The following is a 24209-nucleotide window of genomic DNA, read 5'->3' on the forward strand; positions in this document are numbered from 1 at the left end:
TAGAAGGTTGAGAAATAAAGAAGTCGCTTCAGTCAAGGTTTTGTAGAGGAGTCAGTCTGTAGAGGGAGCTACCTGGGAAGCAGAAGCAGCCATGAAGTCCAAGTATCCTCACCTCTTTCCTTCCGATTCCATTCCAGCTTGAGGTAATAGTTCCTCTTCAGTTTTTCAATCATTCATGCGAAAATTCAGTCTTAGAATCATGTTCCTTCAGTTTGTACTTGCATTTTCAGCGTATTTGCATGTTCTTGGAACTCAGTTCAGTTAGAAATTCAGTTCTCAGTGTTTAGTGGTAGGGATTGCAGCCCTCTCCCTCTATTTCAGCTAGATTAGTCTTCATTCGAGGAAGAATAGTCCCAAGGGGGAGCTAATGTAACACCCCGTATCCAAAAATGGAGATTTCAGAATTCTGGTGTTACAGATGGCACTCACGGACACCATCCATGGACCGTAGATGGACTCACGATCCATCTTGCAGGTCCGTGGTTCGTGACAGAAAACTTCCCCAGAACTCAGTCAGAAAATTTGGCTAAGTCCCGACTCATGGACAGACCCACGGTCCGTAGATCAGACCACGGTCCGTGGTTTGTGTCCGTGGATCGAGACTTCCCTTACCAGCCTCTGACACAAACTACGGTCGACCAGCACGGACCGTCATTCTATTCACGGTCCGTAGGTCTGACCGTAGATGAGGTTAGCAGCTAGTTAGATGAAAAATATTGATGGGTCAACTTCAGATGGTCATAACTTTTAGCACAAAACGAATTATGTGTCCCATGAACTATGGTTAGATAGATAATTGAATTATCTTTCCAACGCCACCGAGTTTGCTAAATTCCAACCTCCGAGTAAAAGGTTATGCCCATTTTAGTGAAGCCCTGTCGGACAGACTCGACCTACGGACCCAATGGACGGACCGTCGATTGATTGACGGACCGTAGGTCCATTCTGTCAGTCACTCCGACAGCAGTTAATTCAGGGGTCTTTTGGTCTTTTCCTATTTCGTTTAACCCCTAAGATACGTCGTTTAGACCCTAAATGATGAGGTTTTAATTAGTTTAAGCCTAGAAACATAACTAGAACCTACCTAAGTCAAATTCATTAATCAAAACTTAGAAAAATTAGAAGCAAGAGAGGAGAAAAAGGTCAAGAACCCTAGTTCAAGAACGCAGCGAGGTTTCTTCAGTTCCAGCCCCAAAATCGAAAGATTTCTCCGTGGAATTCGTCACCAGGTATGTGGGATTTCACTAGTGGGTTCCTTTCGGCCATTAGGTCCCTAGAATTCAGTCAGATTCTTGATTCCATGATTATGAACAGACTTAGGGTTTCTAGAATTTGAACAGATCATCATGAATTAGTTATTTAAATGTTCCAAATCAGATTATCATGTTATTGCTCAGTTTATCGCATGAATTTCAGAACCCTAGCTATGTATTTCTTTAGTTCTTGAATTACACCTGCTAGGTCAGATATTTCAGTATTCAGTTATACATGCCTCAGTTTATGAATGCATCATTATCAGATTAATTGTTGCATTCTCAATTTGCATGTTCAGTTTCGAGCTATCCAGTATTTACAGAAACTCAGTCATAATGTGTTAACCACTTAATCTATTGGGAGTAGCATAATACCGAGTTGGACTAGGGTTTCAGCGTACCCATATAGTCCCAGAACTACGAGCCACGTATGTGTAAGTCCCCTCTGTGGGCAACATCAGTTTAGTGATCACGCCAGTCATGCCTCTATACCATTAGCCGGGTATATTGGGTCCTCTCGATGGGGCGTATACATCGGACTCCACATTTAGCTCATGTGGTTTTATGTCGATTATTAGTAGCTCTCACAGTTCAGTCAGACTCTATTGCATTGACCACATATACAGTTCATTCAGTATTCAGTCAACATGTTATAAATTGGTCATTGCATTCAGTTAGCTCAGTATTCAGTATCTATATCATGTTCAGATTATTTCATTGCTTTATTGCTTTGTTCAGTTATATGTTCTTTCAGCTTTACTCTATCTTGTCTGCTCAGTACCTTTCAAGTACTGACGCATACGTGCGCTACATCTTCTCGTGATGTAGGTTCAGGTTCTCAGTATCCAGATCACGCTTAGATCGGTTCTCGATCTTCAGTTCAGCTGCATCAGTGGTGATTCCTCATTCTTCGAGGACTAGTGACATGTTTATCTTTATCGCTTTTAGTCTTTAGTTTCAGTTTTGCTAAATCTAGTTGGGGCATGTCCCAACATTTCTAGTCAGTTTAGAGGCTTATTTCAGACATAGTTAGATTCAACTTAGTGTTTTGAGTTTGATATTTCCTTTGTATTAAACTCTCAGATTTGATATATTCAGTTATAGTATATGGGTATTCCCCATCTTTTCAGATTTATTTATGAATTAGCTTCTGCATCAGTTTATTATCTTTAGTATGCTCATGATCATGCCAGTAGGGTTAGCTTGGGATCACTTGTGGTCCTAGGTCCCGTGTCCGCGTCTTGGGGATAGCTCGGGGCGTAACAATTAATTAAAGTATTCGCGCTGCTATATTATGCATCTGCCCGTTAATTAAGTATCTGTGGTTCTAACAACTTAATAATTTAAGTATCTGCCCGTTATTAATTAAAGTATCCACGCTGCTATATTAAGTATCCACACTGCTATATTATGTATTCGAAAACACTAAAAAAAGAGATTTTTGGTAATTAATGAAAGAGTTGGGAAATGAAGTAATTTCTTTCTTATACTATGTCATTTGCCTAATTTTTTCATTTTTATTTCTTGTTTTACGAAAAGCTCTGAAAATTCCAACGCTTTTTTTGGTGAAGATTTGTAATGAATATTTCCATCTTGTTAAGGCATTCAGGTATATGGGAAAGTGATGTTAGGTACGAGCAATACAAAATTGATGGCATAGTGGTTGGGAAAAATATTTCGTTCGTTAATCTCAAATCAGCAATTGCAGCAGAATTGAACGTTGATGAATAAAAAAATATGGAGATCAGATACGTTGTAGAAGGTAATTCATGTCCATTGTGTATTTGGAATGATATGGGAGTGAAATTGTACATAGAAGTGAAGAAACATGAGGTAGAATTTGGTATGTATCCACTATGCATTGATACATCGGATAGAAGTGATGAAGATATACATAATTTTGATGCAACAACAGGTGCAATTGTGTGTGTTGAAGGTGGAAAAAGGGACCCAAAGGCTCTAAGTATTGTTGAATCAAAAATTTGTGATTCTTATTACATACCAGAAATGGAGGTGGAAAATTATATATCAGATACAAATGTTTCTAATGTGGAAGTGAAGCAATTGTACAAGGATAAGGCAACTCTAATGGTTGTTATGACAAAATATAAAATTAAGCATAGCTTCAATTTTAGAGTTAAGAGATCTGATAGCAAAAGGTATGTGATACTTCAATCTTATAAAATTCTTGATTTTTTAAGATTTATTTGATATCATGTTGATCATGATATACAAATAACGTGTGTTAGTGCAATGGTAGTTGTTAGGTATCATAAGGGTTTATGCTTGATACTTTAATAATTAAGAAGGATTATTGAAATAATGTTAATAATTGAATTTTGAATGTGTTATCTGATTTGTATATCAAATATATAAAATGAGTCGTTTATGAACTGTGTGCAGATTACAATTTAACTAAAAGTCTTTGTAATAATGTATGTTGTACTGTTATTTTATTTATAATATTATGAATTGATACATTAAACTTGATGAAATAACAATTGTATATCGTATAATTGCAGCTACGTATTAGTATGTCATTCAGATGCTTGTTGTTGGGAATTGAAGGCGTCCGTTAGGAAAAATACGGACATATTCAAAGTGAGATACTTCAATTGTGAACATACATGTCCATTGAGGGATAGGGTATTAAGTAAGGTACAAGCTACTGTTGGGTTTCTTAGTGGTGTGACAGCTCCAAAGTTAGTGAATCAGAAAAGAAAACATACTCCAAACGATATAATTGAGGATGTTAGGGCACTATATGAAGTTGAAATTTCTTACCAACAAGCATGGCGTGCAAAAGAACGTGCATTGGAGATGATTAGGGGTAAACCTGCAGACGGATACAAACAGATGCCAAATACATATATATGTTGAACATTGTGTATCCAAATTCATATATACGTATGCACAAGTCGGAAAAAAATGAGTTTATGTATCTTTTCATATCATTAAGGCCAATGATGAGAGGGTTTGAGTTCTGTAGGCCTGTTGTTGTTGTTGATGCTTCACATCTTAGCGGATCTTATAGAGGGACATTTGTATCGGCAAGTACACTCGATGGGGCAGGTATGACATGTTGTTTATTAATTTGATTTTTCAAGATAGTAATATAACATCATGGAACAATCATATATAAAGAATCGTAATGTTATGTGTTTCAATCTGAAGGTTGTATATTGTCGTTAGTTTATGAAATTGTAGACACGGAAAATGATTGTTCATGGTTCTTCCAACACTTTAAAAATGTATTTGGTGATAGAGAACAAATATGTGTTGTATCAGATTGAAATGAAAGCATATTGAAGAGTGTAAATATTGTTTATCCAAATGTTCCTCATTTCACATGCATATGGCACCTCTGGAAAAATGTGTGTACATACTACAAGAGAAGCAGAACCATACTAAGTGATATTTTCTATTCGATGGCAAAGGCTTATCGGAAAGATGATTTTGAAAAATTAATGGCTAAAGTGGAAAAAATAGATGGCAGAGTTAAGAAGTATCTTCAAGATGTTGGGTATGAAAGGTGGGCTAGATCTCATGCAACTGTTAACAGGGGGAGGATGATGACTTCGAACATAGCAAAATGTATCAATGGTTGCCTTGTTGATGCACGACAACTACCTATTATAGACTTTCTGGAAGAAGTTAGAATTCTATTTGGTACTTGGAATTGCAAAAATTGACAAAATAGCATCGTATACAAAGGAAACATTAGGGAGAAGATTTGAAGAAATATTGATTATAAACGCGTCCAAATGTGTGAAAATGAAGGTACATATTTGTATTATCAATTTTTATGTTTCTCGTTATATTGTTAAGTATACCACTTACAAATTCATTTGATGTATCTGTAATTTTTAAACATTTGCAGGTAGTTGCATCTTCTGAATATATATTTGCAGTGTATGAAGGTGCGATAAGATACATTGTATGTCTTGAGAGAAAAACTTGTTCATGTGGTAGATTTCAACATGACGAGATACCTTGTGCGCACGCAATGACTGTTTTGACGAAGAAGAATATTAAAGATGTACATCCCTATTGCTCTGATTACTATAAACATGATGCATTAACAAACACGTATGCACTTTCAATAGAACCAATGCTAGACAAAAGTGATTGGATAGCTCCAGAATATGTTTTGGTGGAAGTCGTCTTGCCACCACGATACAAAAAAATGCCTGGAAGACCAAGAAAAAAGAGGAAGAAAAATCCAGATGAAAAGATTACCACAAACACGAACTGTTGTGGACAATGTGGACAAGAAGGTCACAATAGAAGAACATGTACTTTCTTCCCAAAAGATTCTTAATGGTTACTATTTTATGATGCAATAAATGAATAATGTTATGTTTTGACAACATTATGTGATTGTCAATTTATTATAAAAATTATATTGGTGTACTATGTGCTTTTTATAATTTTTACATCGATTAATAGTGCCAAATAGTTGTAATAAAGACAATGTTTAAAAAAGGTATCATTTGAATCAATTATATATCATATACATAATATATTCTTCTAAATTTTGTATCTACTAATAATAGAGTATCAGAAGTTGTATTTTTTACCAATATTATATATCATATACATAAAATTTTGATATTTATGGACGAAATTTGAGTTTTCATGAACAAAATAGTTTTCTGGAAATTAAGTATAAGATATTTAAAAAGTTAGATTGATTTTCGTATAAAGTTTGTATATGATACTTGATATCTTTGAAACTTTGTCATGAAATGATAAAACTGTATCAATTTGAAATGTTTTAGGCACCTATGTATCATATACCTAATCTTTATGTAAGTAAAAAATATTTAGTATCATCTTATAAAATATAAATTGTACAGTGTTGTGTGAACAATAAAATTATGTCATTTTAAGATACTTTAATTTTTGTATCATATACTTAATATGAGCGATGAAATTTTGTATCAGATTCACTATAGTAAAATCTTCATTGACATGTATAATACTTATAATATAGAAAAATTAATAAGGTATTAAAATGCAGTGAAAACTAATTTAGAAGCGACATAAAAAGTGTGAAAATAAAAACTCTTCAAAAATAGAATAATTAATTACTTAGAAATATAATGTAGACCTGGAGAGGAATACTACAAAACACTTAATGTATCTTCAAAACAGTAAAACTTCACATTTTTACGGTAAGTCAATCAATAAACAACTACTCTACATTAAACAATTCATCATCTGCCAATAGAATGAAAGCGACCTTTAGCCTTATAGGATCATCATTCTCGCTAACGTATTCAGCATTGACCCTGTCGGTACCATATTTCCATAACAGTGTTGCATATCTTGAGCGAAAATATTCACTTTGAAAAGGAATCGATGGGACCTTGATTTCATCGCTTAGAAATTCAGCAAAAGCAGCTACATATGTTCCGCAGTCGCTGCAAACATAAAGAATACATTATAAATTGAATGAAATGTATAAATAAAGCTGGGTGGATTAAATATTTACAGGCTATCGCTATTTTGTTGCATAATGTCTCGAGCAAATTCCACTTCAAACGAATGTTGTAGACCCATCAATTCACCAGTTTTGTTGTCTTTGTATGCATCCAATGTTGCCCAATCAATTTTGTCGATTTTATCAAAGAATCACTATCATGAAAGTAGTTAGGCAGGATGATAGACAACTGTTTTATCTCATCAGATTGACTTTTGTTCCTTGTTCCCAAATTTGAGTCATAAACTCGAATTAACCGATTCCTTAAAACAACCACAGCCAACGCCCAATGAAATTCTTCATCACAGTTGATCGGAATATACACCTCATCTACTAGATGTCATGGTAAAGCAGCAGGGACAGAAAAACCATTAATGACGTTTTGATGGACCTTTCATATACAGATACAATATCAGCTCGGGCAATGTGTTGCTGTGTACTGAGAGTATCGTCCGCAGGACTACAATAGTACCTTTTGTACGCATTTTTTATATAGGTATTGAACAAGCAGTTGCATGTAGTGTATCTGTATTGATCCATGCTTCTTAGTTTTGATTTCTTGCGTAGATAGTAAAAAATTACATCTATGTACTGCAAAATTAAAGAAAAAAAGAACACAATACATAAAACAACAATATATGATAAAAATTACTCCCTCCGTTTCACAAAGAATGACCTCCTTTCCTTTTTAGTTAGTTTCAAAAAAATGACCTCTTTCCTTTTTTGGTAACATTCTACTTTTTGATTTCCACGTGGCATGTTTAAGACCACAAGATTAAGGGCAATTTTGTACATTTGACAAAACTTTAATTTAGGACCACAAGATTCAAAAGTCTTCTTTAATTTCTTAAACATCGTGCCAAGTCAAACCAGATCAATCTTTTTGAAACGGAAGGAGTATATGATACATGTAACAATTATACAACACAATTAGTAATCTGGTTTTTTTGAGTTACACATGTTAATTGTGTATCGTATACATAATTGTATTGTATATTATTCCTGATCAGTCCAACATTTTTTTTGCTGTGACATAGTATAAAACCAGTTCTTGTCCAAAGGAAATGCGACAACAAAATCCATATAATCAAAGCCAAATAGAGCATTTTTGCCTCTATATTTATCCTTTGAAGGTTTCCTATGAGAATGATTATAGCAACTTAAGAATAAGCTAATACAAAATAATAGTATAGAAATAATATAAAACGAAAACTTACTTATTCGAATATGCTTTGCTAAAAAGATTTATTAATAAAAAAACTTACTTGTTTGCATGTGTGTTGAGGAATCCCTTCTGTATCCATTGGGAGTACTCTTGCATTAAAAGTGACGAAACTTGATAGGTGATGCCACATCCTTCAAATGGAGTATATGGGCGAATGTCATCGTCTATTTTTTCCTTGCCCTTATCTCTGGATCCAAAAGTATTCACATATGGAGACTGCAAAATCTTTGAAGGGATTCTGTTACGTGGAGCTGAAGTCTTTGTATCAAGATTGTGTGCAGATTTCTTGATTGGAAGTTGGGTGGGTAGCTGGCTATCAGATAGAAAATCATCACTGTTGGTTAGCTGTGGAGGAATGATTACACTAAGTGGTGCGACATTAATTGGCTCGTTTGGAAGTTTGTAGACAATTGCATCTATGAGTTTTAGTGCCATATGGAATAAATGTTGTTTTGGAAGAATCCTACATGATATTAGTAAATTATAAGAAAATAGTACAATTTTTATACGCAATTGTTGACATTTGCATTAAACAATTTAGAATCAGACAGATGTATCAACAATTACTGGATTTGAAGCATGTCTTTTTGAGTCTTGTTTAATTGAATCAGCAACAATTTTATCACAGCTCAATACTTTTGTGTGCAATTGTGTGACTTTATGTACTGCGTCCTCCTAATAAACAGAATATTACACATCATTTCGATTTAGTTTCAAAAATAATTGATTGTAACAATTCAAAAGATCTTTACTTACCACTTCCTTATTATGAACAAACTCTTCTATCGGAACATCACTATGGTGTATTGTGGGTATAACATTTGTTGAATCTTCCATAATCTGATCCTTAATAGATGTCTCATCAATCTGTGTTTGTAAACGCATATATTAAGATGTAATTATAAAGTATCTGTTACTAGTAATTCAAAAAATATATATAGTATCAACTGAGATTTAAGTGTTTACTGTACACCAATGATACACAAAAAGACACTGATTATTTCATTATATGAATTAAAATTACTAAAGTATCAGTCATTTGTAAATTATACATTGTTAATAATTTTAATGAAATTAACTAATGATTGAAAGTCATTAAGTTACATAATTAAATTCAAGTATCATATGCATACCTTTGCAACATTTTCTTCGTTAACATGTCGTTGTTCAACCTCCACATCATTTGCATCAACATCATGATTAACAGTTGCAAAATCCTTAATGGATGGCTCTTCAATCTATGTTTGTAAAACAAAATATAAGGAAGGAATTATAAAGTATACGTGACTGGTGATTCAAAACAAAAAATATAGTAGCAAAAGTGATTTAAGTGTTTACTGTACAACTAATGATACACAAAAAGTCAATGATTTTTTCATTATATGAATTAAAATTACTAAATTATCAATCATTTGTAAATGATACATTGTTAATAATTTTAATGAAATTAACTAATGATTGAAAGTCATTAAGTTATATAATTAAATTTAAGTATCATATGCATACCTTTGCAACATTTTCTTCGTTAACAAGTCGTTGTTCAACCTCCATAGCAGATGCATCACCATCGTGATCAACAGTTGCAAAATTCATTTGTATAGGTGAAATGGGTTGTTGGAATAATTGATCAGAAGCAGATTCTAGATCAACATTACCTTTGTCTACTGAATCATCCACTATATGTGGCATAGAAATGCCACCAATGTCCTTCATGATGAAAAAAATGAGTATAACACAAAACTAAAAAGATAATCTAAAAATAAAAATACTACCTTATCACTTTTGTTATCTTTCGCGGCAACTGATTTCATCAACTCAGAATGATTTTTTATAATTAACACCTCAAGAGCTCCAATTTTTTGGTCAACCTGGATTCAAATTAAGCATAGTAAGTGAGATTATAAATAACAATGAAAATGTTTAAATGACATAGTTATGTTTTCTTACATAAGACTTAATGTGACCCTCCAGATCCTCGAGTCTTGCATTGTCCGATAATGTTCTTCGGGGAACTGTATTAAAATGAACACCAGATACACTATCAAACTTTAGGGGTTGTGAAATCGAAGTTTGAAATGGCTGATTCTTTTGCACGTCTGGTGTTGTCTTTGGCACATTATTCTTTGTTGGATGTGCAACCTTTCTTCTCTTGGGGGGTGTGGTGGATCCTGTGGTACAAAGACGTGTGCATCTCCTTAACAGTTGCTCCGGAGATTTTGATGAAAACTCTTCAAAATCAGAAACATCGTCTGGTTGCACCTCTTCCTGATTTGCAACTGATGTGGCTGGCCGATTTGGAGGTACATGACTATTATTTGGTAAATCAAGTGATTCGAGTTCCTCTTGAGTTGGTTGCATGTTAGAACAATCATTCTATAGAAACAAAAATTAAAACATCGTTAGAACTATTTAAATAATGTATCACAAATAAAACAATAAAGTAAAAAAGGATGCTATATACTAATTACCTCAGTAAAGATGTTTTGCATAAACATCTCGTATTTAGGCTTTGCACCCACAACTTTCCAATTGCATACTCTTGGTATACCATTTCCTTCTCTAACAGCTATCTTGTTATGCATTGCCGATGCACATTCATATACCCAGCTATTAAGTGCGTATGGAAATCCATTCAACCGATACATTTGTTTGTTAGGTTTGTACTCTTTCCTAAATGATTTCATTAACTTCGTGAAGGCAAGTTGTCCCCACGAAAACTGTTTATAGCTGCCATCTTCTACCATAAAGAAATCTTCTATAGGAATTGGTGCATCACTGAGTTGGGAGAAAACAAACGTATGAATGAAATACAATATAGCCATCTGAAGAGCTTCATCACTGCTGTCCCAAATACCCAACTCAAAACGATCTACCAGCCGTCCTTTGTTTACGTTATAATTTGGACCAGGAAAGCATCGCTGAACTAGCTTACTAATTTTTGAAATCGGATATGTAAAATCTTTAACATTTCCGGTACACTTGAGATCAGTAATAATTGCAAATTCTCTAATAGAAAATTGCAATACATTTCCTTTAGCATGATGAATATGGATTTCTTTGTCTAAATTATCATGCTCAACCTCCAGAAGATATAAACATTTGGTAATTTGTCCTTGGTAGTGGCACTTGGGGATATTAAGGTACTGGCCAAATATGGTATCCTTAAACTTGTTCATACCTTCATCCTTTATTGACAATTCTAAGTTTTCTTTAAAATTAGAATTGTAAGTAGGACCAAACTTTAGGGGTTGCTTTGGAATATGTTTAATCACATATTTCATATTCTGCAATTACAGAAAGATAAATGCTGTTGATCAATAACTAAATTGATAAATGATGCATACATAACTAAAAGGGAAATATCATGTTTCAGATCATTTTATACTTAGTATGCCAAAATTGCATGACTGATACAGAAAATCATTTTACTTATGTATATACATTGGCTTCTATTTAAATATGATACAAAATGTTAACTAACATATATGTTAAATTCTGTTTTCGCATCATTCATGTGCATATCTACGAATATGATACACTGTACAACAAATAACCTCTATATCATATAGCGAATTGAACGCCTATCTTAAATACAAATCTCAGCACACAAAACTTGCCTTAAACTAGTGTTTCATCTACAAATGTAAAACAAATACTTATTTTTGTATCATCTACGTATATGAATCACAAGTAACAGATACTTTATTTCAGCAATGAAACCTTAATATCAGCAATTGATAAAATAACAGTGTTTCTGGGTAGAAAATCAACATTTCAGTATATACCAAGATACTTTATTTTTCAACAATGAAACCTTACTACCAACAATTGATAAATATCGGTGTTTCTGGGTAGAAACTAAACATTTCAGTATATACCAAGATACTTTATTTTTCAACAATGTGTTTCATCAACAAATGTAAAATCTATACTCAATATCAACATCAGATAAAACATAAGTGTTTCTGGTAAAAAACTCTAGATTTCAATATATACAATAAAACAATATTTTTCAACCATATCTTTCATCTACAAATTTAAAAGTTAAACTCAAACCCAAACAATCAGTGTTTCTAGGTTAAAACTACATATTACAATATACACTATATAAGTTTATTTTTCAACAATGTCTAAAATTAAAAGCAAAAGAAAGACATACCATGGGTAGTGTTGGTCGGAAAATGGGAGGGGCAACCTTTCTACCCCTTTTCTTTTTAGTTTTTGCATCCTTTGCTTTAGATGATGACCCCACTTTCGTTTTCAATTTTCTCTTGGAAGAAGTTCGATTCGCCATTAATGTCGTTGCATGCAAGCTTTTAGACCTATGTTCATTCAAGTTGGGGTGTTTAGATTCAAAAAATTGTTCATTGTTAGGTGTTATTAATTGGGAAATCCCAATATTAAAAGACGGATGATCCATTGTGACAAATAATCCAAAATCGATTGAAACCAAAAATTGATTTTGAAAGAAAAATGAAGAAGAAGAATAATACCTATTTTGAACTTTGGGACTGTTGAATTGTTTGAAAATCCAATTGCTTTGAAAGCAGTAACTGATTTGGTAGTGGGAGAGATTATAGGCGAGATTTTGGGGGTGAGGAAGATGGGTTTGGTTTCTTTCATAATAAAGTATCCGGAAAAGAGGAATTGGGGAAAAGTAGAGATTTTTGAATTTTTATGAAAGAGAAGGGATTAATTGATAATAGGTAAACATATGTAGTGTACTTTAGTAATTTCTCCTATATTTTAATCTAAAATCGTTACTGACAGTAACGTATATTCATTTAACGCCGTTAATTTATTTTTTAATCAAATAAAACCTTAAATGCTACTATGAATTTTGTTTATACTAGTTTTATAAAAAAAAAATTAAAAAATATATCATTTTGGTGAATTAGTTTAAATAATAACTTATTTTGATAAAAAATATTCATATGCAAGTCACCGTATTATAATTAGAAATAATTTAATTTTAAATTCTACTTTATTCTTGATAAAATAATTTATAATTTTTATAAATATCTAAAAATTATTTTAAACCATAACTATTAATTTTTTTTCCTATTTTCTTAAATATTGTGTAAAATTAGACTTGTCAATTGAGACGGAGGGAGTATTTTGTAGCCGCCAGCACATCCCACCTTCTTATTGGTCGAAAAAACTTATCCGCATCGCGGTATACATTAAACTAATGTAATTTTTATTATTATGTGATTTAATGAAGTAAAACACATGTTAATTAATTAAGATGAAGTATAAATTTAAACACATAACATACATGTATTGGATTGATGTATATATTCGGTGCGAGTAAATTTTACCCTCAACTATTCTTAAAAATCAAATTATATGAATTTTGACTAAAAATTTTAAATGTATTTTGTCATCATATAAATGTATTTTATAATTTTTTTATATAATTTTAAAATATCAAATAAATTTAATTTAATTTTAAAAATTAATTAAATTAATTTTGAAAGAATATAGATGGAATAGGTAGTAAGGATATTCATAGAGTGAAGAGATAGCTGACCAAAGAGGAATTGGAGCTAATCGAAAATGGCAGCTAAAGAAGCAATTATCATCACAGACAAGGATGAGATGAGAAAATGGACAAGGAGTATGAGAGCCCAAGGCAATACAATTGGCTTTGTACCCACCATGGGTTACCTCCATCAAGGTCACCTTTCTCTAGTCCAAGATGCACACAATCAAGCTGACCTTATAGTTGTCTCCATCTATGTTAATCCAGGTCAATTCTCACCCAATGAAGATCTTTCAACATACCCATCTGATTTTCAAGGCGATATCGAGAAACTCAACTCTGTACCTGGTGGGGTTGATGTTGTATTCAACCCCAAAAATCTGTATGACTATGGGAATTCTCAAATTGGAAATGGGTCTGAGAGGAATTTAGAAGAGAGTGAGGAAATGGTGGTATCTTGTGTTGAAGATAAAGGGATGGGGCATGAAACTTGGGTTAGAGTTGAAAAATTGGAAAAGGGATTGTGTGGGAATAGTAGGCCTGTTTTCTTTAGAGGGGTTGCTACTGTTGTTACCAAGTTGTTCAATATAGTTGAGCCTGATGTTGTTGTCTTTGGTAAGAAGGATTATCAGCAATGGAGGATTATACAGAGAATGGTAAGATTTGCTAAAAACTTTCTTTTGTTTTTTCTGTTGAAATGTTGGATGACTTTACATGTACTAGCTGTTTGGATGAAGGTATTATAAGTTATCCCCAAATTAATTATCCCGTATGCCTAATATTTTATCTGTGTGATTATTATACCTTATAACTCACACCAAACGACTCCTAAGTGGTAGATTTTATGGTAAAAGATACATGTTATCTCATTAATAGTTTTTGATTATGGACTCCCAAAATATGGCCACAACAATCCCTTTGCTGTATCTAAGAATTCTTCTGATTTAGCAGTTCTATGTGGACTGTGGTCAATTTTTTTTATTTTTTTTTAATTAGCTATAAGTACTGTGGTCCAATTTATTTGATTTTTTGAAAATCCAATCATTCAATGAGGGTGTATATCCAGTGTAAGGAACAAAATGAATAAGTGAATGAAGGGAGTGAGGTGATGGAGTTTGTTCAGATTTGCGATGCTCATCAAAGTCTTAACGTTTGCGTTACTACTATTTATTGATTTCTTCAACTTTGGTAAGCATTTGTCACCCAAAACTTCAATTTTTCCCCCGTGACAACAATTTCTTTATCTCCTCTGTTGACTGGGGGTTATATTACCTCCTCTGTTGCTGATGGTGCAGCGAATAGGGGTGTTGTGTGAGAGTGGAGTGATGAATGATGAGTTTGATGTTGGTGGTTAATCTTGAAGTGTGGATGGATGGTGGTAATGAGATGGATGTAATAGAAAGTGATGGTGGTGGCGAATTTAGCAGCAGTCGTTGCTTTCACCGCCGAAGAGGTGATTGCGTTTTCGTGGTTGAAATTTTCTATTTTGTTTTCGTAATTGAAATACACAACTTGAGGAAAGAGAAGAACCTTTTTTTCTACTGTTTATGTGCCAGTCATTTCTTGGTCACATTTTTATATCAGATCGTTTGTATAGCACACTCTTTATTTTAAAGAAAGATTGTGACTTAGATGTTCAATAGACACATATAAATAAGTATTGAAGGGTATAATAGGAACAAGCTTTAGTTTAGGTGTCAAAATGAAAATTCATGGCAACTTTAAGGGGCAACTTATGTATTTGGCCATCTAACATCTATCAGTATAACAAGAACAACAACATACCCAGTGTAATCCTACAAGGTGGGATTTGTGAAGGGTATAGTGTACACAAACCTTATCAAGTACCTTAGAGGTAGAGAGGTTGTTTCCGATTTACAACATCTGTCAGTACATGCTACTATGTTAAAGGGATTTTGTTTTTATTCCAACGACTGTTAATAACATTTACTTTTTGTTTGCCAATAGCTTGATTTTGATGATGTGTTTATTTGCTCTTTTGATTCGTATTAAGAGGGGAGTTGAGTGTCTCAGATAGTCATGTACCGAAAGTTGTTATCTTTGGGGATCTTATGAAGAGAACAAATGATGCATTTAGAAGCTTTGACACTATATTTGTCATTATGAATGATGTTTTGGTGTTGCTTGATCTATTTGAAGAATTGGCTAAAAATGCATTTTCTACTTTTTCGATTTCTTATGACTTTGATGATTAATTGAAGATAGAAAATTCAATATCTTCCTGCATCAATTTGCAAATTCTGGGTTAAGAGATAATTGAAATACTCCACCCTGTCAATACGTATTTATTGTGCCGGAATTTACCATACCGGACCAAACTTTGAAAGTTCAATATTTGGTATCTACTTTCAATTACCGAATACCGAATTAGGGAAACCAAACTTTGGAAATACTGAATGCCACCCCTAAATATGGCCATATCTGCCCCTCTGAAAGTAAAAGTGCTAATCAGGAAGATGTTGAAATGTTGCTTGGTTTTTGTTACTTTGCTAGTCTTAATCAAGTAGTATGCTTTAGAGCTGAAGTCTGATGTGATTTTTAATTGATAGTCTCAACGTAATTCTATTTCAGGTCCGAGATCTTGATTTTGGGATAAAGGTGATTGGTTCTGAAATAGTACGAGAGCATGATGGCCTTGCAATGAGTTCCCGTAATGTGAAACTTTCACCTGCGGACAGACAAAGGGTGCTTCTTCTGCTGTCATTATCTCTTAATATATGATCATAAAAACCTGCTTCTTAGATATACTAATTATGCAAACATAAGCTATTCAGAATCAAAATATCTGGGATAATGCATTCGTAAAAAGTGATTTCCTACTAAGGTTCTCTTTATTAGTCTGGTTTTTGTGTTAATTGAAACTTTTTGCTCTTTCTACTATTCTACAGGCTTTATCAATTAGTCGTGCGCTGTCTAGAGCACAAGTTGAAGCAGAAAAGGGTCAGGTCAACTGCAGGGAGCTGATAAATACTGCCATTCTTACCATATCTGAAGCTGGTGGAACGGTTGATTATGCTGAGGTGAGAACTTGAAGAAAAATAATGTCTTTCATATAGATATAAACAACAGAATATACCAACTGGTAACTCAATTACTTAAGGAAGTATGGCATAATCTTGCCAATTGTGCTTTCAAGGTCCTCTAGCTGTAACATATATTTACCAATAGAAATACATGGAGTACCATACATCGGCTTTTTTAAGGAGCGAGTAACATGATAAAGCTCTCTAGTCACACCACTTCTCCTATACTACCCTCTTGAACTAGTAGACACATTATCAGTATTTGGTATGTTTAGCGTCTTGGAAGCTTTATCCGGACATGAACCTGTGCAAAGTTCCACAATATTTTTGTTTAGCAACATGAAGGTTATCATCAATACAGATAAAAAGTTTCTTTCCGATTTGTTGGTTTTGTTTTACCTCATTGCTGACACCTTCCTTGCATCAGATTGTGGATCAAGAAAGTTTAGAGCCAGTGGAAACAATCAAGAGACCAGTTGTATTTTGTGTAGCAGTATGGTTTGGAAAGGTCAGGCTTATTGACAACATGGAAATAGATGTATAAATTGAGATGCATGGAGCCACTAAATATACAGTTACCTTGGTTTGCAATGACTTTTCCTCAAAGAAATTTGCTTATACTTGTATAAAGGTATGAAAAGTTGTACTCCCATTTTATATGAGTTAGTTTGACTCTACACAGAGTTTAAGAATGAAAGGAAGACTTTAGAAATTTTGGTCTAAAATAAGTGATAAATATTTGTGTGGCTATAAATCATTTCATTAAGGGTAAAATGAGTATTTTAAAGTTAAATTATTTTATAGATGTGTCATTCTTTTTTGGACCGACTAAAAATGAAAGTAAGTCATATTAACTGAGACACAAAACAATATTTATATCAAAGCACAAAAAATCTTCAAGTCCAACTCCATTAAGTCAATTATGATAGCTTATAGAATTTGTTTTTGAGATTATCCTCTTTAACAGTTAATGAAATGGGTTTTAATAAGTTATGCTTATTGTGGTGCATTACTTTTGTAACGAAAGTTGTAGAAGATATGTAAGCATATCTATTACTCCCTCTCCAACAATAGTTGTCAACTATTAACTTAGTACATCTCTTAAGAAATTATAAATAGAAGGATAATTTTACTATATTTTTGAATAAATACTATGTCTTGAAAAGTGTAGTAGGAATATGATTATAATTAATGATAAGGGTAAATTAAGAACTAAGTGTAAAATTATCTATGAATTTCATAAAGTGGACAAATATTGTTGAACGTCTATTTTTAATATAGTGGACAAGTATTGTTGGACGGAGGGAGCAAAAAACAATCAAATGATAGAAGAAGTCAATTTATTGATGGAAAAATTTGGGTATTCACATTTTGGTTAAAAAATCGATCCAATTAGACATTAAATTATAAATTATTTTTTATTTGATTTGGTTTAATTTGGATTTGATTTTTTTTATAAAAAAAAAATTGATACTATTTGACTTAGTTTTTATTAAAAACAAACTAAAGAAAATAACAAACCAAAATGATAAATTATATACACAAATCTTACAATTATATGTATACAATATATTTTATTTTATGAATAATTATACATACACTTTGTATATATTTTCATAATTTTTTTTTTATCTTCAATAAGCTAATGAACTTTACACCTTAATTTCATTTCTTACGGAAAAAAAAAATCATAAATCCAAACTCATTTATTCAACGAAATAACTATGAAATTTACCCTCTCTTATCAAGTTTATTCATTTGGTTAAAGCTTAGAGATCTTTAGATATTTTCTCCATAATCCAAGAAAATATTATGACTGGAAAACTATTAGATAAATAAATAGGTCATTTACCAATATATATGGACAAGTATATATATATATATATATATATATAAAATAAAAAAAATGAGAAAAGGGTTAAAAATACCCTCATACTATTGCAAATAGAGCAAATGTACCCTCCGTTTACGTTTGGATGCAAAACTACCCTCATCGTTACTCAATAGGCTCAAAAATACGCTGACTAACGGAAAAGTAAAAAAAAAAAGGAATCTAAAAAACTTTTAAAATAAGAAAAAGTTTTCACTTGCCCCTCCCAATTTTCTCTCTCATTATGTCCGCTGCCACACCCATTTCTTACCTCTTCTTCTTCTTTGTTCCTTCCTTACCTCTTAAACAAAAAAGAAACTATTTTAAATCCATCGTTTGTCACACAAAACTGAATTCATTTTGACTAATCTACACTCAAGTTTCACCCACGACCATGGTTTGTATTCGAAAAAAGAAAAAAAAACAGCCATTAACTAATGTTTGGAGTGCGATGATGAAATTTTATGATGTCAAGTAAATAAATTTGTATATAAGCACCACATCAAAAATATCTTTAGTGGCAATTAATTAACGACAATAGTTTATATATATATATATTGAACAACAATTAACACTCTTCGTAAATGTGTCTAAAGCTTATAACGATATTGGATCCAATAATAATTAACTAATGTGGTAAATATCTCTTTATTAATACATATATTTATTGTTGTTAAAAGTTATTTTTATTGTACTGAAGTCATTTCTGATCAATATTGCAAAACAAACTAACTTCAACCTTCAAGTATTTTTCTTCAACAAGTGGAAACATATATAGCAATCAAGATAAATTGCAACCTTTTAATATTTCTGTTGTATGCATATAAGTTACTTAAAAGTAAGGGAAAAGGGTCTGGAAAATACTTCAACTTTGACCGAAATTGTTGTTACGATACCTAACTTTGTGGAGGACCTTTTACCCCTTGCACTATTTAATAGTGTATTTTAAAAGTATATATGTGCCCACGTGGACACATTACTATTTAAAATGATGCAATATTTATGATGTCTACGTAGGCACATATATACCTTTAAAATACACTATTAAATAGTACATGAGGGTAAAATGTACTATTAAATAGTACAGGGGGTAAAAGGTCATTTTCAAAGTTTGATATCGTAACAGCAATTTCGGCCAAAATTGAAGTATTTTTCAAACCCTTTTCCCTAAAAGTAAACATGAACTTATTGCAAATTGAAGGATATTGAGCGGAGAAAACTAGCATGTAGGAATGATACATAGAGCAAAATTTTCCTACAAGAACAATTAGTGCCAGACTGCCAGTGTATATGTTGAATTGTTCAGTTTAATTTACATATACTGAAAATTTAACTCAATTTTGTGCAGTAATGATAGAAAAATGAGTAATAGATTTAGACTTTTTGACAAGAGTACTCAATATTTCTACATATCCTTTGCTTGATATATATTTGCTCTACTTGGCAATGAGATGGCATAACTTGAATTTAGCATTTTAGCTCGTAAATGGAAAAATCATGCAAGTTCTTGCTATATTTGTCTTGAGAAAAATTAACTTTTTTTTTTAATTATAAAACAGGGTGTTACTGGTGGATGGAACTTGGGGGGGGGGGGGGGGGGAGCGAGCAGAATGAGAGAGGAGGCAACAAAACAAAAAGTCAACCCTTTCTTATTTTAAAAGTTTTCTAAATTCCTTTTTTCCACTCTTCCGTTACTGAAGGGTATTTTTTAGCCTATTGGGTAACGGTGAGGGTACTTTTGCACCCAAACTCAAACGGAGGGTATATTTATTCTATTGCCAATAGTGTAAGGATATTTTTGATCATTTTTCCTAAATAAATTAATATGCATATGCAATGTATCAATATTATATAAATAATGTATAATTGTATATAGATGATGTATAACTATGTAACAATTAGGGGTGTACAAAACCAAACGAAAATTGAATCAAATTGCAAATCGAGTTAAACCGAGAAAAAAACCCGACTGGTGGTTGGTTTTACTTGATTTGGTATTGGAAAAAAAACCCGATTATATTTGGGTTGGTTTGGTTTTAACTAAAAAAAACCAACCCGAAATCAAACCAACCCTACATTATATATATAATTTTAAAATTTTATTTTATACATAAAAATATTTACTTTGATATAATTTTTAAATATTTCTTATACTTTTTCATAGTTTTATCTTTTAATATATTATTATTTCAAGTTTGAAACTTAGAAATCTAAATGGTTCAATAAAGATTATAGTCCATAAATATTGGTAAATAAAATAAAGCTTAAATCAAAATTAAATTAATACTAAAGCAAAAAAAATTATCAATTCAACACTAAGAATGACAATAATATTGAATATTTGTTCTATGGTTTTACATTGGTTTATTCAAATACATAATCTAATTTTAATTTTCTTTAATATTTAGTCATGTAACTAATACTTATTAAACTTATTTTAGCATGATTTATTACTTTTAAATTATGATCATTTTCATTATGACTTGTTAATTTGCAATATTTGTTTTACGCGATTTCATTATTATTATTATTTTTTGTTGGATATTTTAGTATCATTACTCATTTAATATTTTTGTGTTATTTTCTTAAGAAACACCTTAGATAGTTGTACTTTGGTAAGACTAAAGAAATATTTGAAGTACAAGTAAATTATATGTTTGTATGAATACTTTTTCAGAAAAAACCCGAAAATCTGAAAACTCGAAAAAACCCGAAGTTGAAAAACTCGAGTTTTATTGGTTTGGTTTGGTTTATAGATTTAAAAATCCGGCACAAATGGTTTGATTTGATATTTGAAAAACCCGAACCAACCCGACCATGTACACCCCTAGTAACAATGATGTATATACATTATATATTTTGTTTATATAATATTTATATATTGCAGATCGATCTCTTTGTATCTCAACTAAGTCAAATAGCCTCTAAGTAGTCCTAAAATTTAGATAAGAGCTCCTCTCAATGTTTAGAGTCTTTTGATATATTATTCACTCGAAATGATTCACGATTATGGCACATCGATTTTAAAAAATCAAGTTTTACAATTTTATTGTTCTTTGGGAGTTGCTTTAACCGACAACCATCATGTGAGCTTTATGACAATACAACATCTTGTCCACGTTGTCAGAGTCATTCAATACCTTGTCACGATAAATGACAAACTTAACTATATCCAATCTCTGAGCTCTTATTTTAGGGGCTTTCTAAGGAATCACTCGAATCAACGATAAAATCATATCATATGTTGGTGGTGAAGTTTTGGGGTTTTAGACTATCTGAATCCTTACCCACCTCGGTGTTTAATACTACTTGCAAAACATGCATTGGTGTTCAATAATTTAAAGTTGTCCCACTTTAGGAGAAAATTGGAATTCTCTTTCTTTGAGTCATTGCTCAAAATAGTTCTTTAGAACTGAGGAAGAACTGAACTTGCTTTAAAACTGACTATGCTTCTTCTGAAAAGTTGACTATGCTTTCTCAAAGTTGAGATATGTTTTCTTTAAGGGATAAGGCATACATATCTCTGAACTATGACCAAAATCTCAGCAACATATCTTAACTTAACTAGGGCCCTATTACTATCCGAATTATGACTAAAATCCCAGTGTATTTATTCCTTTTCTTTTAAGCTGAACACATTTTCTTTAAAAACGGACTATGCTTTCTTTCTAAAAATGTACACTTGAGGCAAAATATACTTTCTTGAAACTCTTTTTGAAATATGTACTTGAAGCTAAACATACTATATATTTTTTCATAAAATTTTTGTTTATCTTTAATAAGCTAATGAACTTTACACCTTAATTTTTTATTTTTTATTTTTTTAAATCAATTTTCTGAGCTTATAGCTCTTTTATTTCAAAGCTCAAGTCCGTACAAAAAGGGCAAGTCAAAATGACTCAACCCATAAAATAAAACTAAAACACCCACCCAAGTTTAGTGAAGTTATCCGCTTTTAAATCTTGTTTCCTAATCGGTAGGGCTTCGAAATTGAGTTCCCTCTTTTCCTCTTCTTGCTGCCGCATAAAGCTCTCTGCCCGCTTTCCTCTTGTTGTGGGTGATAAACGCCTACCACTTGGTCTCCGTGTCTTCTTGTAGCTTCGAAAAGGTATGCTTTCAGCTTGTTCACTCCCATTTCCATCATTTTCTGATTTTCCATCCATTTTATATGGGCATAGCACATCTTGAAGGCTGATAGCTCTTGTGCATATGAAGTGTTGCTTGCACATGTTTCTGACTCTTGTGCTTTGATCCTTAATGTTGAAATGTGTGACTTGTCTGCATTTAGTACCTTTTTATAATCCACTGATAGTTGTTGGAAATTATTCCATTGTATGCTTTCTTGTTGCTTGTATGCCTCATTAGCTAATTGGTTAACCTCTCGGTAGACATGATTTATTATTGCATTTGCTTCTCTACTTAGAATATGTATGTCTTCTATTTCCTCTATGTGATTCTAGGGTACTTTCCATTCCTTTCTGATCATCTTTGTAATGCTCAGTGAGTTTGTTTCAACAATCACATTTGTAACGCTATTGTTTTTACAAAACTTTAGAGCAATAAGAATAGCCCTGACTTTTGCTTCCATACTTGTTCCCTGTCCTATCCTCTATGCTTCTGCACGAATTAAATTTCCATCACTGTCCTGACACATAAACTATATGTGCTTTCTCTTGGATTTCCTCTGCTTGCCCCATCCATGTTGCATTTCATCCATCCAATTGGTGGCTTATCCCAGACCACAACATGATGATATAGTTTGTCTTGTATCTCCTTAGCATCTCCACAATTCCTTTCCAGCTATTAGGTGCTTTAATCCAAGGGTACAATTTCTTCATTAGTAGGAAAATGTTGGTGTGAAACTGTTGAAGTGCATGTTCATAATAAACATCTCTCCCATGTCTTCTTGCATTCCTTTTTTTACATATCTCCCACATCACAATGGCTGGGATGGCCTGGTATATCCTCCTTAGTTTGGGTCTATGAGATGTTACCCACCAGTTAGTGACTATTTGTTGTAGTCCTTCTCCAATTTTGATCCCTGCACAAGAAGTAAAATGCCTTCATAGCTTGTTGGCAATGGGGGTTGTTAGAAAAAGGTGTTTCATAGTTTCCTGTTCATATCTTTCACAGCATCTGGAAGCCATACTAATTTTCATTCTTTTGAGATTGTCTTCTGTGGCAATTCTGCCTTTCCAACATCTCCATAGAAGAAAATTTATCTTAAAAGGTACTCTCTTGCTCCAGATACTACTCCACCACCACTTCTTTTCCTTTTTCCTCCTCACACATACATAAGCTGACTTAACTAAGAAAACCCCATTGGAGTTCCCCATCCACCATGGTCTCTCTATAGCCTGCCCATTTATCGTTGGCCTGATATTATGCACTATATATTCTGTCATTTCCTCAGAGATTAAATCCATCAGTTTTTGTCTGTTCCACTCACCATTTTCCATGAAAATTTTTACCTCTATTTCGTCTTCCCTTACATCCCCATCTTCTGTAAAGTATAGGGCCCCCTGTTTAGTCCAGTTGTCAAACCAAAAACTAATTTGCCACCAAATCTCATGTTCTACCTCTTTTCTTACTTCCAACATTTTACTCCGAGTATGTGAGGCTCCAGTTTCTTTAGCAATACTAGGATGTACCTTTTTGTAGTATTTATTCCACATGAAAGTACTCCAAAGTGATGTTGACGTTCTAAAATTCTACCACAACTTCCCGAACAATGCCTTCATGACTTCATGTAATGATCTGAATCCAACTACTCCTTCCTCCCTAGAATAGCACATCTCCTCCCATGCTATCCAGTGTTATCCTCTTTGGCCTCTTGTCTTGCTCCAG

At 32.6% G+C, this 24209-nt stretch overlaps 1 protein-coding gene and 3 pseudogenes across 1 annotated transcript; 3 read left to right on the forward strand and 1 right to left on the reverse strand.

Moving 5' to 3' along the window:
- Positions 1 to 2831: 2831 nt before the first annotated feature.
- LOC125825455 (uncharacterized) lies at positions 2832 to 4546 on the forward strand (annotated as a pseudogene).
- A 135-nt stretch (positions 4547 to 4681) lies between these two features.
- Positions 4682 to 5574, forward strand: LOC125825406 (uncharacterized; annotated as a pseudogene).
- Positions 5575 to 6450: 876 nt separating this feature from the next.
- LOC125825456 (uncharacterized) lies at positions 6451 to 12257 on the reverse strand (annotated as a pseudogene).
- Positions 12258 to 13490: 1233 nt separating this feature from the next.
- Positions 13491 to 17091, forward strand: LOC125825404 (pantoate--beta-alanine ligase). The gene is made up of 4 exons (XM_049504746.1): positions 13491 to 14104; positions 16041 to 16154; positions 16358 to 16489; positions 16920 to 17091. Exons 1-4 carry the CDS (start codon positions 13523 to 13525, stop codon positions 17034 to 17036), a joined length of 945 nt encoding a protein of 314 aa, XP_049360703.1. The 5' UTR covers positions 13491 to 13522; the 3' UTR covers positions 17037 to 17091.
- Positions 17092 to 24209: the final 7118 nt, after the last annotated feature.

This window comes from Solanum verrucosum, unplaced genomic scaffold (assembly GCF_900185275.1).
Source record: "Solanum verrucosum unplaced genomic scaffold, falcon-dt-bn FXZP01000101.1, whole genome shotgun sequence".
NCBI classification, from domain to species: domain Eukaryota; kingdom Viridiplantae; phylum Streptophyta; class Magnoliopsida; order Solanales; family Solanaceae; genus Solanum; species Solanum verrucosum.

Bases quoted from the DNA above. Each gene is read 5' to 3' on its own strand.
- LOC125825404 (XM_049504746.1), top strand. From the start codon at position 13,523: ATGGCAGCTAAAGAAGCAATTATCATCACAGACAAGGATGAGATGAGA. The intron at 14,105-16,040 runs GTAAGATTTGCT...ATTCTATTTCAG, and splicing joins GGAGGATTATACAGAGAATG to GTCCGAGATCTTGATTTTGG. The intron at 16,490-16,919 runs GTGAGAACTTGA...TCCTTGCATCAG, and splicing joins GAACGGTTGATTATGCTGAG to ATTGTGGATCAAGAAAGTTT.